The 13610-nt window shown below is 38.4% G+C and overlaps 1 protein-coding gene across 1 annotated transcript; it reads right to left on the bottom strand.

Annotated features, from left to right (window-relative positions):
* Positions 1 to 3717: 3717 nt before the first annotated feature.
* Positions 3718 to 6851, bottom strand: LOC135471376 (pancreatic lipase-related protein 3-like). The gene is made up of 4 exons (XM_064750586.1): positions 6732 to 6851; positions 5618 to 5734; positions 4845 to 4967; positions 3718 to 4382 (listed from the first exon to the last, which is right to left on the bottom strand). Exons 1-4 carry the CDS (start codon positions 6838 to 6840, stop codon positions 4144 to 4146), a joined length of 588 nt encoding a protein of 195 aa, XP_064606656.1. The 5' UTR covers positions 6841 to 6851; the 3' UTR covers positions 3718 to 4143.
* Positions 6852 to 13610: the final 6759 nt, after the last annotated feature.

Raw genomic sequence — 13610 nt, 5'->3', positions numbered from 1 at the left:
TTGTTAAATTGTATTCTCCATCTGGATTCAAAGTCAATTCCCCAGTACAAGAGTCATTGTAGATGGCACAGAATACCCAGTGATGAAATCCAAATTTCCTACAGCTCAGCACTATACATTCAGTACATACAAAAATATAAACACAGTAAAGATATTAGTAGGTATTTCTCCTCGTGGAATGAGTACATACGTTTCGCCAGCTTATGGTGGATCTGCTAGTGATCGCCAAATAATAGAAAGGACAGACCTACCAAAACTTTGTGATCCTTGGGGACTCGGTTATGTCAGATAAGGGCTTTGATGTTCAGGATATATTTATACCCTATGATGTTACAGTAAATATCCCCACTTTTTTCAGAAAAAAAAATCCGCACGACTGAGAAAACCATTTTGAAAGATCGTAAAATAGCATCGAAGAGAGTGCATGTGGAAAGAGTCACTGGTTTAGCTAAGACATACAAAAGTCTTACCTCTCCATTGAATGCTTCAGGGACAATGCTGTCTTCAGATATAATATTCATTAGCTTCATGTTGTGTAATTTTTGCCAGTGCAATTGTACCATGCAATGCTTAGACATTTCCAAGACCTATTTGTTAAATTATTTACTGGCGTGTCATGGTGCCAATCGTTAAATAGTGCTGTCAACAACACACATGAAAGAATTCTGCAAGCTGCTGCCTTAAAATTTTGGGTAAAATTCTGCAAAGATTCTGCATCGACTTCTCAGAGCATGCCATTACATATACTTTATATCTTTATAATATTGATTTTCTAATGCCTTCGTCAAGTTTAACATATATTAATGTATTTTAATGCTATCTGCACAGCTGTCTGAAATCCTGACACTGCACTGAATTGCAGAATTTTGACTTAGATGAAATGTAGTGGTATGTATGTATGTGTGTGTGTGTGCGTGTGCGTGCGTGCGTGCGTGCGTGTATGTGTGTGTGTGTGTGTGTGTGTGTGTGTGTGTGTGTGTGTGTGTGTGTGTGTGAATGCTTGAGAAATACTGCATAGTCTACTGTAAAATCTAATAAACTTCCCCACCAGAAGGTTCCTTCAACTGTCACAAGCCTCAAACAAAAGAGGTTAAGATTTCAAATCGTGTTTCCTCTTCCAGCAATTAATGTCAGTATGAAATATTGTTTACTACAGTAACAAATTTGAATCACAGACAATACCTTTCAAAAATGGACCACCTCAAAGTGTTACCATGATATTGGTAAAATATTACAATCCTTAACAGTGGACGAAAGCATCAGTGTAACATATGTAAATTTGTTTTTAATTATACTGGCCAGTTTTATGTGATACACTTAATCGCTTGCTCAAAGTACTGATATTTTACTCACATCATCAGAAATACTTATAATGCAGACCTAAACTCCAATCATTCATCACGAAAGACTAATAAATTAAGCACACAAAAGTCAGTTTCCAGTGGAGGACCTTAGTGTTACACAGTATTGCCATGGTATGGTGGGAACATTGATGATGTTGTTCAAAGTCTAGTTCACAAGCTGCCTACACATAGATGAGTTTGGCAGGGTGAAGGCCACAAAATTTCCTGGAAACAGTGTCTGTCTACATACTTGTAAAAGTAATGTTCCAACAAAGCTGATTTTAATAAAGTTTTTGTGGAACAGGGCTAGTTTTTCAACCATTGCATTAATAAATACATCCTTTCTCTCTACTGGAATAATTTTCATATCTCTAAAAGTGTACAGTAAAATAACATAACTGGCGATTAGTACAGTATAACTGAGCCTGAATCTGATAATAATAATCAGGTTTGGCCTCTAATGTAAGTCTATCTTTGTCCTCTTTAAGATATAAAACAGTGGAACTGTTAATCATCATATCCTTGCTACAAAAAGGTCATTTTACTTCCACAACTTTGTCTGTTACAGATACAAACAATCCACACTGGTCAGTTTTACACGAGTACAAATCCTCAATTTTTTTTTTCAGCTGTACTCTTATATTTCCCACATGTCGTACAGCTTCTGAAGTAAAGTGTTGAGGGTTAATAAATGATTTTGCCAGAACAGACTTATTTGTTCTCTTTGTACATTTACATATTTTCCCAAAGTGTGACGATGATATACGCTTACAACGTTGTTCAAACCATTTCCTGTTCTTACTTTGACCTCTGGTTTCTGCCAGAAAATGTGCAATTTTTTTAACATTCTGGACTTCAAGAACCTGTTAAAAGTGGTCTTCAGGACGTTGCGTCAAATAATGATGATCATTACAAATACCATAAAGGTTTGCAGGGGGATACATTTGTAAAAGTGGTATAGAAAGAGGATCTCATGAATTGTTACCCTGATAATTAATACACATATTCTGAATATAGGATGGATACGATAACTGTTGTACAAAGTCTTTAGGTCGAGGATCAAAATTTGTACAGTGTCGAAGATCTCTACCTTGACCAGGTTTTCTTAATATTAATTTTTTACCTTAAACAGGGGAGCCACTTAAAAGGTTTACACTTATTGAAACTTTGCAGCTGCCGGGTACATGTTAACTTTGTTAATATTCCTCTTTTCTTGGAAAATGATATCAAGGCTGCAAGAACATACTGCACATGTTTGCAGTGCGCATTTGGACCTGTACATACTGCACACTCACACTGAGTTTCAAGAATTACAGCTGTTTTGCTGCACACAATTCCAACCTGATAAACAACATTTTTCTTCATCTCTGCTGCACATGATGCTGTGAAGAAGATCTTATCACTGGTGGGCGATGATCTCAAATATGTCAAGAAGCGCTCTTCATACAGTGAAAAAAATTTCTGGGACAGGACGACGCCAAATGGAGAGAAGAAATTCTCAACATTCTACTCAAAAGAAAATTAAAGATTAAACAAAAGATACTAATTATGAAATCATCTCTACAAGGGTTTTTCATTGTTACTTAGTTTAGGTTTAATCTATGTACTCACTGGGATGCCAAATTTTCAGCAATACAAGAATCCGGTTACTTACTAGAGGTTCTCCAATCAAACCAACAAGTAATTATTCTTGCTACACATGCTACACTTGAGACATATGGTGACTGTCTTTAGTTAATCAACATTACACGATTTTATTTATCACGCATTGAATTACGGAGTAGTTTGACTTACATCAGTATTACACAGATATGATAACACAGCCTTGGAACTGTTGACTGGTAAAAGTGTACTGGTACACGCGTTTGAACAGGGAATTCCTAAAACTGGAAAATAACACACAAGACGACTCTAGAATATTTCACTTATACGACGGTGGCCAGCATTATGGTGGGAGAAAACCGTGCACTGCCTGGGGGAAACTCACGACCATCCGCAGGTTGCTGGAAGACCCACTTATTAGACAAAACTTCCATAAAGCTCCTTTCCCCTTATACTTTAATGGCAATACTAGTAATTTAAATTCACGAGTGATCATGAATAACCAAAGCCACTATAGGTATTAAAGGATGCATGAAACGTTTTGATTTTATGTCTTGATGTTTACACTATCATGTGTAATAACATATAACAGTACAAACAAATTTTTCAACTTTCACTACTGGGGCGGGGGGGGGGGGGAGATGGCTTCAAAGTAGTTTTCTTAAGGCCCCAGCCATTAGTCCGGAAATTAAGCGGCTTGATCAACGATGATCCCTGCTAAAACAGAACTCTATAGGGGACAGACCGAATGGTTCTGGCAGAATGTGGTGTGGGTGTGGGGGACAGCCGGAATGGGGCGGGTGTAGGTAAGCTCGCCCCAAGAAGCCATGCAGTATATCTGTACATTAAGTACACGGTACTTTAATGTTTGATGCTTAACACGAATTCTTCATAGATGACCATGTGTGTCGTCGAGGAAAGTGTTTGTTGTTGTTGTTGTTGAATCAGTCCGAGTACATTGTCTGTTCGCTGAGGAATATTTGGATATGTCATACTGATTGCTGCTCAACGGGCTTATCCAATATACATGCCCATATTCAATATACATGACGTTATCCAACAGTCAGTGTACTCAGTCTGCTCTGTCTGATCTAATTGTTCACACGCATGTTTTCCACACACTACTGGATTGTTATACAGAAACAAAAGGCTGCAGAGAAATGGTAGAGTTAGGTTATATGTTGTAGCATTATTTTCCCTATCCTTTACAAAATGGCGGCGAGGCGTTTGTCTCCAGGTAGAATTTGCCGCGAGCAGATGGGTCGGCGTGGAAGCCCATTCTGGAACAGCTCTGTCCGTTGCAAGAAGAGCAGAGGCCGGCGTTGAATTCCTCCACAGTACCACACGAGTATGCAGTAAACTGACAAGGAGAGTTGATAGACTCCGAGAAGAGATCCAAGACTCGCATATGACTACAACCCACACTTTCCGTCACACCTGTAAAGAACAAGATGGCGGGCGATTTATGGGCTTGTTTTTACACCTGGTTCACAATCCACACGCTATTTCAGCTATTTAAATGGATTCATATATTCTCATTCCAATTTACGTCTTTCTAACGTGCAATACCGTAGCAAAAATTGTGAACTATGACTTTCTTTTTCCTCATGTAAACTCATGCAAATGAGGTACTCTCAAAAAGCAACCGAGTACCGTTTTTGTATAGCTAGTGATGTCGACAAGATGTAAACAAACATGTGTACGCAATTTAGTACACATTAAAAGTACATAGAGATGATTTATGCACCCTAGTGTTCCTAACTGTTACAATCAGTGTGCATCTGGTATACATATCTTGTATAGTTTATGTACACAATTGCTTTTAGAGAATAAACTGTTAGCCCATAGTAATCCGTTCAGTATTCTTTATTTACCAAAATGTACGGTCTTATATATTACCTGTAAACCCAGCTTTAAAGAAGGCGATCAAATATTTGTCAACGGTACTAGCACAACCCGGTTGTTCCATTCCACCATTGGGATAAAAATCAGCGTCTCCCATCTCCACCATTGTGCCAAGCCCTGAAAACGAACGTGAAAAAAATTGAAAAAAGAAAACCCCTGGATCCTACAGTTATTTTGTCCCCAAAGGAAGTTATGTTTTTCACAGCGTTTATTTTTTCAGTCTGTCTGTCTCTCAGCCCTTTTACCGAAAAAGTTAAGGACTTTAGATGACACGTTAAGGACTTTAGATGATATTTTGTTTACTGCTTAGTCTAAATAAACAAATCCATTACAATTTGGTGACGATCTGATTTTTCATCCGGGACTAGGCCAAGCAGAGTATTGCCCCTTTTGAACTAACCTCGTGCACTACGCACCACGAGGTCTGGTCAATTTGCATTTTTTTAATGTCGGTGTATGTTAAATGTGATGACAGCACAGCATTTTGAATAATTCTAAATCAGTAACGTCTAACAAATTGTAATTAACAGCAATGCTTTTTTTTACTCCTAATTCTGCTTAAGCCAGGGTGCTAGGGGGCGTGTAATTGGCTAGAAGTTAAGCATGAACTGTTACAATGACATTGACATACTTTGACAAAATGACCGTATTTAACCAGTCATATGTGACTATTGGCCAATTTAATATTCATCACACTGTCGTTGCTCCTCTGGTTTCACTCTCTATGCTGTAAGACTTACTATATCTACGTTTTGGTACATACACACCTCCTTCAATGAACTTATCGCCGTTAGTGTGGATGACATCCACAAACAGAGCGTCGGTGGAGTCCAGGCGTACTTTGGTATGGCTGTCTTCAAATAACGGGCCAGCTGGGTCCAGTCCTAGAGAGGTAACGTTCAGAGAAACACAGGTGAGTTACAGGGCAAGATTGTCAGCCATGCATGAGAATTTAGAGATGGAGAAAACATAAAAACTACATAAAGCTCAGACGAAAGAGTGAAAAAAGTTAGTTGTAAAAGTGGTCATCAATATCTTTTTTCGGTTTTTCTTTAAAGAGAAAAAGACACTTGAAAATATTTTGTATTTGGGACAATCTCTTGGTATGTATTGTCTTTGCGTAGTATTGTTATAAATGAGGAAGTAACGCATGTTTAATAAATATATTTGCAAACAAATGTGTTTAAACTGGATTTGATCATATTTATATCTTTGATATATTCATAAATATTATCATAATTCAGATTAAACGTACGTGTTTGGATATACACAACAAATTCACATTTAAAGAAACTTATTACACATGCCTTACCTGTTTATTTAGAACATTATTAGGCAAAGACGATATATACCAAATTGTGGTCCCAAATACCCACCATACAAAAATATTTTCAAAAAACCTTTTCTCCTGAAAGAAAACTATGTCTTTACGAAAGCACTATGAATGAAGTGGGGATAGTGATCTAAAGTGAAGCTTTACACATCACGTGAATTTCTCTGTTTTTATCGCGGTTGAAACATGTTCACCTTGGATTAAATATTATCACTGCGGTTGACATATTATCAAAACCTTGGGAATATTTTTCCATTGCTATATAGTGTTTTCCTAGTTTAAAAAAAAAACAAAGTATTGTTGTATGTAATAAAATATTTTTCTCTTCAAAGTAGATTTAACCGAGGGAATAAAAATTACCCACAACTCTGATAAGTATTTTATAATCCACCGTTGTATCGAGTACTTCCAAATGCATGCAGAGAAAACACATCAAATTGCATAGCGCTACAAACAAACTAGCAGTAGTAACTTATACCTCCATGCTAGGTTAACGCAACAATAGCGTTGTATTTTATGATTTTGAATTACTGTCTAACATTGTTTACCAGAAATTCTGCCCAACGCTCCGTTCAATTGGCTGCCAGCGTAACCAGCCACGTGAGCTCCCAGACTGTGACCAATTAAGTGGAAAGTAGTGTACGGGACATCGTGCATCTGGGATAAGATCTCCATCAGCTTGCCAAGAAGAGCACCCACAACTCTGGTATTTGCCGCCGATTGTGAATACAAGAGGTATGACTTATCAGCCCCTTTCTCCCAGTCCACGAGAATTACGTTTGACCCGTCCTGCACAAGAGTAAAAAAGAAAAAAGTATTTAAGGTATTTATCCATTGTAATTCTGTAAGACAAAGAATTGAAAAGTGTGGCGCAGAGACCCAAGTAGCAATGGGAAAGCAAATGGCGAGAAATATATTTTCACTGATAGATTATGAGTTTATTCCCCGTAAACAAGAATATATCACTAATGCAACAGCACTTAGTCGGCTCCGGAGTAAACTACCTGACAAACTCCCTGACTTAAAGCAGCACTTAAAACAAAGAGGGCTGGATTCGAGCATGCGACCTCAATGGTGACCTGGGTTGTAACCAACAAAGTCCACTGTTGTCATCACTATTATCATAATCATTATCAGCGATATCATCGTCGTCGTCGACGCTGCTGTTGTTGTTGTAAACAAAAAGGAAAAAAGATTTTTTTCTCAGAATTGTTACGTGATAAGTGGACGATATTCATAAAGACAAATACAACGACACCTGCTGAGGAACACGTTGGTTGAGCTGAGGTAGTTGTAAGATTTCAATCCTTTCTCCAGGCAGGGGTAGCCTACTCATGAATATTAATGAAATACGTCATCACTGGAAATATGTTTTTCGGGTTAGGGTTAGGAGATAGGGTTAGGGTTAGGTGTGTTTCGTTTATATTTATAAATAGGCCCCTATTACCTGGAGGAAGAGTCTGAATCTTACCGCTACCTTCAGGTGAGCATTTACTGCCATAAAGCAATGTCGCCAATGTCGTAATTGACATAAAGCGCCCCTTTACATATTACAAGAGTTACGTACATAATTTAACAGCTCCTGTTTCATCGTCTGGAAATATGGTTTGCGTATGTTGTCGGTGTATCCGTGTATTATCACCCGGGTCATCTTACTGCTGTCGAATAGAGAGGATTGTAGACTGTCGATATCGTTCCCGTCCAGGTAGTGAGGTGTATCTGTGTTAGCAGGTGTGAACAGAGCGAAGGCCACTTTCTGGTCAGCCGGTGACTCAGGGGCCTTCCCCAAAGTGTTCGTGAAAGGAGACGATGTCGGGAAACACATATTCTCTCCAAAAATGTCGTAACATGTTTGTTTCTTTTTGAAAATCCAAAATCCTGAAAGAGAAATTGGCATAAGTCTACAAGGTAATGATAAATGTGAAGAGACAAATGATAAAAATGTACTTCCGGAAAGAATGATTTCAGTGCCTTCTAAACCAGCTTAGCGGAATTTAAGCCAAACTCTGCCGACGTTTATTGCTATTTAAAGCCAGATTTTGCAGTATTTTAGGTAGACTGTAGCATATCGTTTCTCATTACTGCATGTCTAAACCCAAATTAGCAGTATTTTTATCATATTGTGTCGGTGTTTTAAAGTGAATTCTAGCAGAATTTTAGCCAAACAGTGTGGACTTTCATTGCTGCCCAAAGCCATCAGCAGTATTTCAATAACCCAGAATAGCTGCATTTAAACCATGTTCTATCGATGTGCAGTATTATCGAAACCCATCTTAGCATTTTTGACGTTTTCAATCTTCTGTAAAGCCAGATAAGCAGTATTTCAGCGTACAATATGTGGGTGTGATTTAGACTACTTGGTAAAGCCAGACGGGCAGTATTTCCGATAAGTGTCGAGGGTATGGAATTTGTAAGGCCAGATAAGCAGTATGTCATGCATCTAGATTTTGTAAAGTCAGATAAGCAGCATTTCATAAACAAAGAGTCGAGGGTATGGAATTTGTAATGGTAGATAATCAGTCTTTCAGAACAATGTGTCGAGGGTCTGGAATGTGTAAGGCCAGATAAGCAAGATTTCAGAGAGAAAGTATCCAGGATCTGGAATATGTAAAGCCAGTATTTCGACCATATCACGTTCATCTTCACTCTGCTTCTATGCTTACCTTGGGTAGCGGCGATTCCCAAAAGCAGGAATAGTAAGGTTTTGTTCAGCATCCTGTGAGCTCTACCACTGGGTGTTCAGTACACAGACTATCAAACCAACCAGCAACAGGAGATGTAAAACTCTGTAATAAATAGTCCAGTTATTTTGCAACGAAAACAACAAGATGAAAGGCACAGCTTGTGACAGCACAGCTTGAAAAGACAATGGCATCTGTGGCATAACAGTGAGGACAAAAAGCGGAAGCGTAGAGCAAAATAACAGCTTGTGCTGTGTTATTAGGGGCCCACGCAAGTAGTCCTGAGGGACAACTATTGTTTTTCCTTTGGATTATTGCTCTCTCTCTGATTATTTTTCTTCTTTTCTGGCAACTGTTTTTTTTTTGGCTTTGCGAGAAAACTGCATGTGACAGCTGTTAACTTTCTACACATGTTCATTATCAAAATCGCTTGGGCTACCCGCTGGAATACAAAACTTTACCCATCTGTGACCCAATTTTCGGCCATATCCGACAAGTATGGAAATTTAAAAAAAAAATTTTCTTCAGAACCGTTATTCTGGTTGTATTGAAAATTGATATACATATACAAGACTACCGGGAGTATTAGCATTGAAAATTTTCTGCAAATTGGTCGAGAAACCGTGGGCGCTATGAAGCTGACAGTTAACCAGTAGATAGATCAACTACTGCTCTTCATTTTTGTCATCGAATCGAATGACTTCGAGTGCTAGTTTCCCGTAAAATAGATTGGAAAACTTGTTATATGCAGACACACGTTACATCAGTTTTAACATCGACAGTACGTGAGAAGGTCTTGCAGCAACCCGCGGATGGTCTTGGGTTTCCCCCGGTCCCTGCCCGGTTTCCTCTCACCATAATGCTGACCGCTGTCGTATAAGTGATATATTCTTGAGTACGTAAAACACCAATCAAATAAATAAATAAATTAACATTGACAAAGCCAGCTAGCTGACCTCTCCTTACGCAAGGAGAGGTAGCAGGGCCACAATTACACCCTTTAAGCTGAACACTGGTGACGGTAAAATCTGTATTTGGCCTACCTATTAGTTGGAAATAGTACGGTGCTGAAAATAAGTTATTTAAAATAGTACGGTGCTGAAAATAATTTATGTACTTGCCCATATGATGGTTAAGAGGGATTTACGCTTTCTCCTAATGAAATTGTTAATTGCTCAGCAAAGTAACCTAAGCGGGATTATGTAACTGAACCCGCCGTACTTCCACCACCGTCCTTACCCCCGAGGCATGTATATATCGCCATTTGACCCGCAGGTCAGTGTAGGCTTGTGCTCATATTTCCAAAGATAATACACACGCACATATACCGCTGTTCGGTGTACACTTGCTTACATATAATTGTATAGAATACGTCAAGTTAAAACAATAAATATTACTACTCTAACTATGCACTGATTTCCACGAGAGCCATAAATACTAAGGAACGTGGGAAGGTCTGCGGCAACCTGCGGATGGTCGTGGGTTTCCCCCGTGCTGTGCCCGGTTTCCACCCACCATAATGCTGGCCGCCGTCGTATAAGTGAAATATTCTTGAGTACGGCGTAAATCACCAATCAAATAAATAAATAAATAAATAAATAAATACTAAGGAATGTTTTTCTCAATTGAACTATTCAAAATCAGTTTCTTCCGTCTACTGCCTCTGATGAAATAACTCACAAATCAAATACAGTTGCTAATTAACATTATCCAGAATGAGAAATGATATGGTCCGTGCCGTGGAAAGCTGGGACATGTTAATGTTGTAATCTTACTGTCACTAAACGAAGCACGATGGTGAATACAGGTCAAATTTTACCAAATTCATTTCGAATTCATAAGTATGGACACCATGGCTGATTTGTGGGAGATCGTGACAATTCGCTCGTTCGGAGAGTTCATTGTCTAATATGGATTACATCTGTCTTTTTGCTCATACAATATTATACAAACCCGGGGCCTTTTCTGAAGAGCATAGAACATATTCATTTGAGCGGCCTGTGGTGGAGAAAGTAGAAAGTTTTAGAGGGTGAACCCTAAAAGCTGCGTGCACAGACAGATTGGAAGCCGTATAACCGTATACAGTTCTAGTTATTATTATTCCACCGATTTTGTGGGAATGCTGCAGCTCAGGCCGTTTAATCGATTGATTTAAAAAAATTGCAGTAAAATTCTTGATGTAAACTACTGGGCCTTTCGATTTTTTCTAAGTCACGTTGTTTGGCGGACATATTGGATTTTGTGTAAAATCTTTAAACATCGTCTTTTCAAGAACTACGGAACATATTTCTCTGAAATTTGATATGTAGGTAGACAGTTCCGAGTTACAAGAAGTTTGAGAAAATTTTTTACTTCGTTAAAAACTAAGATCGCTATTGGTCGAAATTGTGCGTTCACAATTTTGAAATTCGATTTTTGTTTATATTCTGGTGTATTTTGGGCCGCTGATTCCGAATCTGCTTTGTTCCATTTTTTTGTGTCTATTTTGGCAAGTTTTTGAGATATAGTCAAAAGCTAAAACATAGTTACGTAATTTCAATGGCCTGTAACTCTAGAACTATGGAAGCTAGAAATCTGAAACTTTCACCAAATTGTAGCCCAAGACATGCCTTTTTCTGTAAAGTGCATGTGAATTTAACTACGATCAATAGTTTTCTCGCTACAGAAGTTTAAATGGCAATAATTCATTCCATATGCAATGTTGCTGCATGTTATATAGTTATAGTACGTTTACCATTATTCGGACCGCTTCGGCTGACCTAACGGTCAGAGCGTGCGCCTAAAAGTCGGCAGACTCCTTGATCAAACCCTTGGCCTCGCTTGGCGCTCAGCACAGGAAGGTTAGAGCAAGAAAACTGGCTGGCCCTGTGTTAGTATAATATGACGGGTAGGGTGTTATATTTTGTGCCTTCGGCATGATACTTCAGTGGCGCACTGCCACAAGAAGACACACTACAGATAGATGCCATTGTTTGTGAATTGCATTTTCAAGTGCCACATTTGTGGCATATCACGATCACAAAACTACATGTAGTACATTTTGTTTACGCGCATGTCATGCTAAACTAAAGGCCTATGCGGTATTGTGTGTTCTGGCATGACACGTCCTGAACATAGTATCTGACTGTAGGTCTTATTCACCCACATTTATACAAAATTATTTTTTCGAGCAGCGGGATCCCAGTCCACATATATTTTCTACATTTATATAGAATCCTATAAATTACATTTGAATGCTTCAGTGCGTTTTCCATTGTCTAGCCATAGCACTAACTTATTTATATTCTATTCTTTCTATTACCCATTATCTATCACCCAATGTCAACTGTATGTTTTTTATTCCTCACTGTCGGTCACATCATTTCAATTCATCCTTCGGTAAATCTATGTCCTTTATTCTAAAGTATCCATCATCCCCTCTCCATTCCATTTTTTGTTCTTTATTCTCTATTGGCTTTCACCCCAGTGCAGTTGTGTTCTTTACCGTTACAATTAATGATGGTGGACAGACGCGGACGTGCTTGAGGAGTGCTTGATCATTTGAGGCTGTACACCTAGTAATGACCGGTCTTTCGGGCTGTACACCTAGTAATGCCCGGACTTTGTAGCTGTACACCAAGTAATGACCGGACTTTCGGGCTGTACTCCATGTATTGCCCGGACTTTGTGGCTGTACACCTAGTAATGACCGGACTTTCGGGCTGTACACCTAGTAATGACCGGACTTTGTAGCTGTACATCTAGTAATGACCGGACTTTGTAGCTGTACATCTAGTAATGACCGGACTTTGTGGCTGTACACCTAGTGATGACCGGATCTAACTGCAAGATATACGCCATTATATCAAAAAGGTGATAAATGCCGCCAGCATTTTTCACTGTAAAATTACAGTGTAATTTGTTACAGTGTTAACAACAATCAAATATATCTATTTCACTATGTACAATGATATGTCGAAGAGTAAATCAAATACGTGAAGATAATTTTAAGCAAAAATTAATGAATCACAATGGGACACTACTTTCAGTGAGATCCAAGATCCTAATCGAGCCCGTAGTGCGTTACCCCTATTTATGAAACTGTTTCCAATAACTTCTGGCCCAGTCAAGAGCAACAACACAAAACCGTGGATTTCACGTTCTATTAAGATATCAGTAAATGGAGGGAAAAACAAATTATATAAGCGGCATTCACGTTCAAATGATCCGTCTGTTTCTAAAACATACAGATTATATAGAAACAGGCTAAATCATACTCTCCGAACTGCAAAACGGTCTTATTATGAAAACAAATTCAATTATGTTAACAATGATATTAAAGACACATGGAAATTAATAAATGATTTAACAAATACAAAAAGACGTCTAGATTTACCTAAACGTTTTCATATTAATGGAGAATTATTCTCTGATCCCCAAGAGGATCAGAATTGCTAAAGGATATAATAATTATTTATGAACTGTGGCAGGCCGCACGGTTGTTTGATTGAAACTTTTCTGAACCACTTCTACTTCGAAAGTTACGCAGCTGAGGATGTTTATCACATAATTATGGACCTGGAAAACGGTTCAACTGGTCTAGGTGGTATAAAAACCTCCCTAGTCAAACTGGTTGCAGAGAAGTTGCCTACCCCACTTGCACATACAGGTATGTCAAATATTCCTTCCAAACTGGATTTTTTCCGGATGTGATGAAAATTGCAAAGGTAACACCAGTTTATAAAATATAGTGAAAGCCTTTGAGAA

The sequence above is a fragment of the Liolophura sinensis genome, chromosome 7, assembly GCF_032854445.1.
Source record: "Liolophura sinensis isolate JHLJ2023 chromosome 7, CUHK_Ljap_v2, whole genome shotgun sequence".
Classification (NCBI taxonomy): Eukaryota; Metazoa; Mollusca; class Polyplacophora; order Chitonida; family Chitonidae; genus Liolophura; species Liolophura sinensis.
The sequence above is the reverse complement of the archived record's forward strand: the minus strand, read 5'-3'. Positions and strand labels throughout refer to the sequence as shown.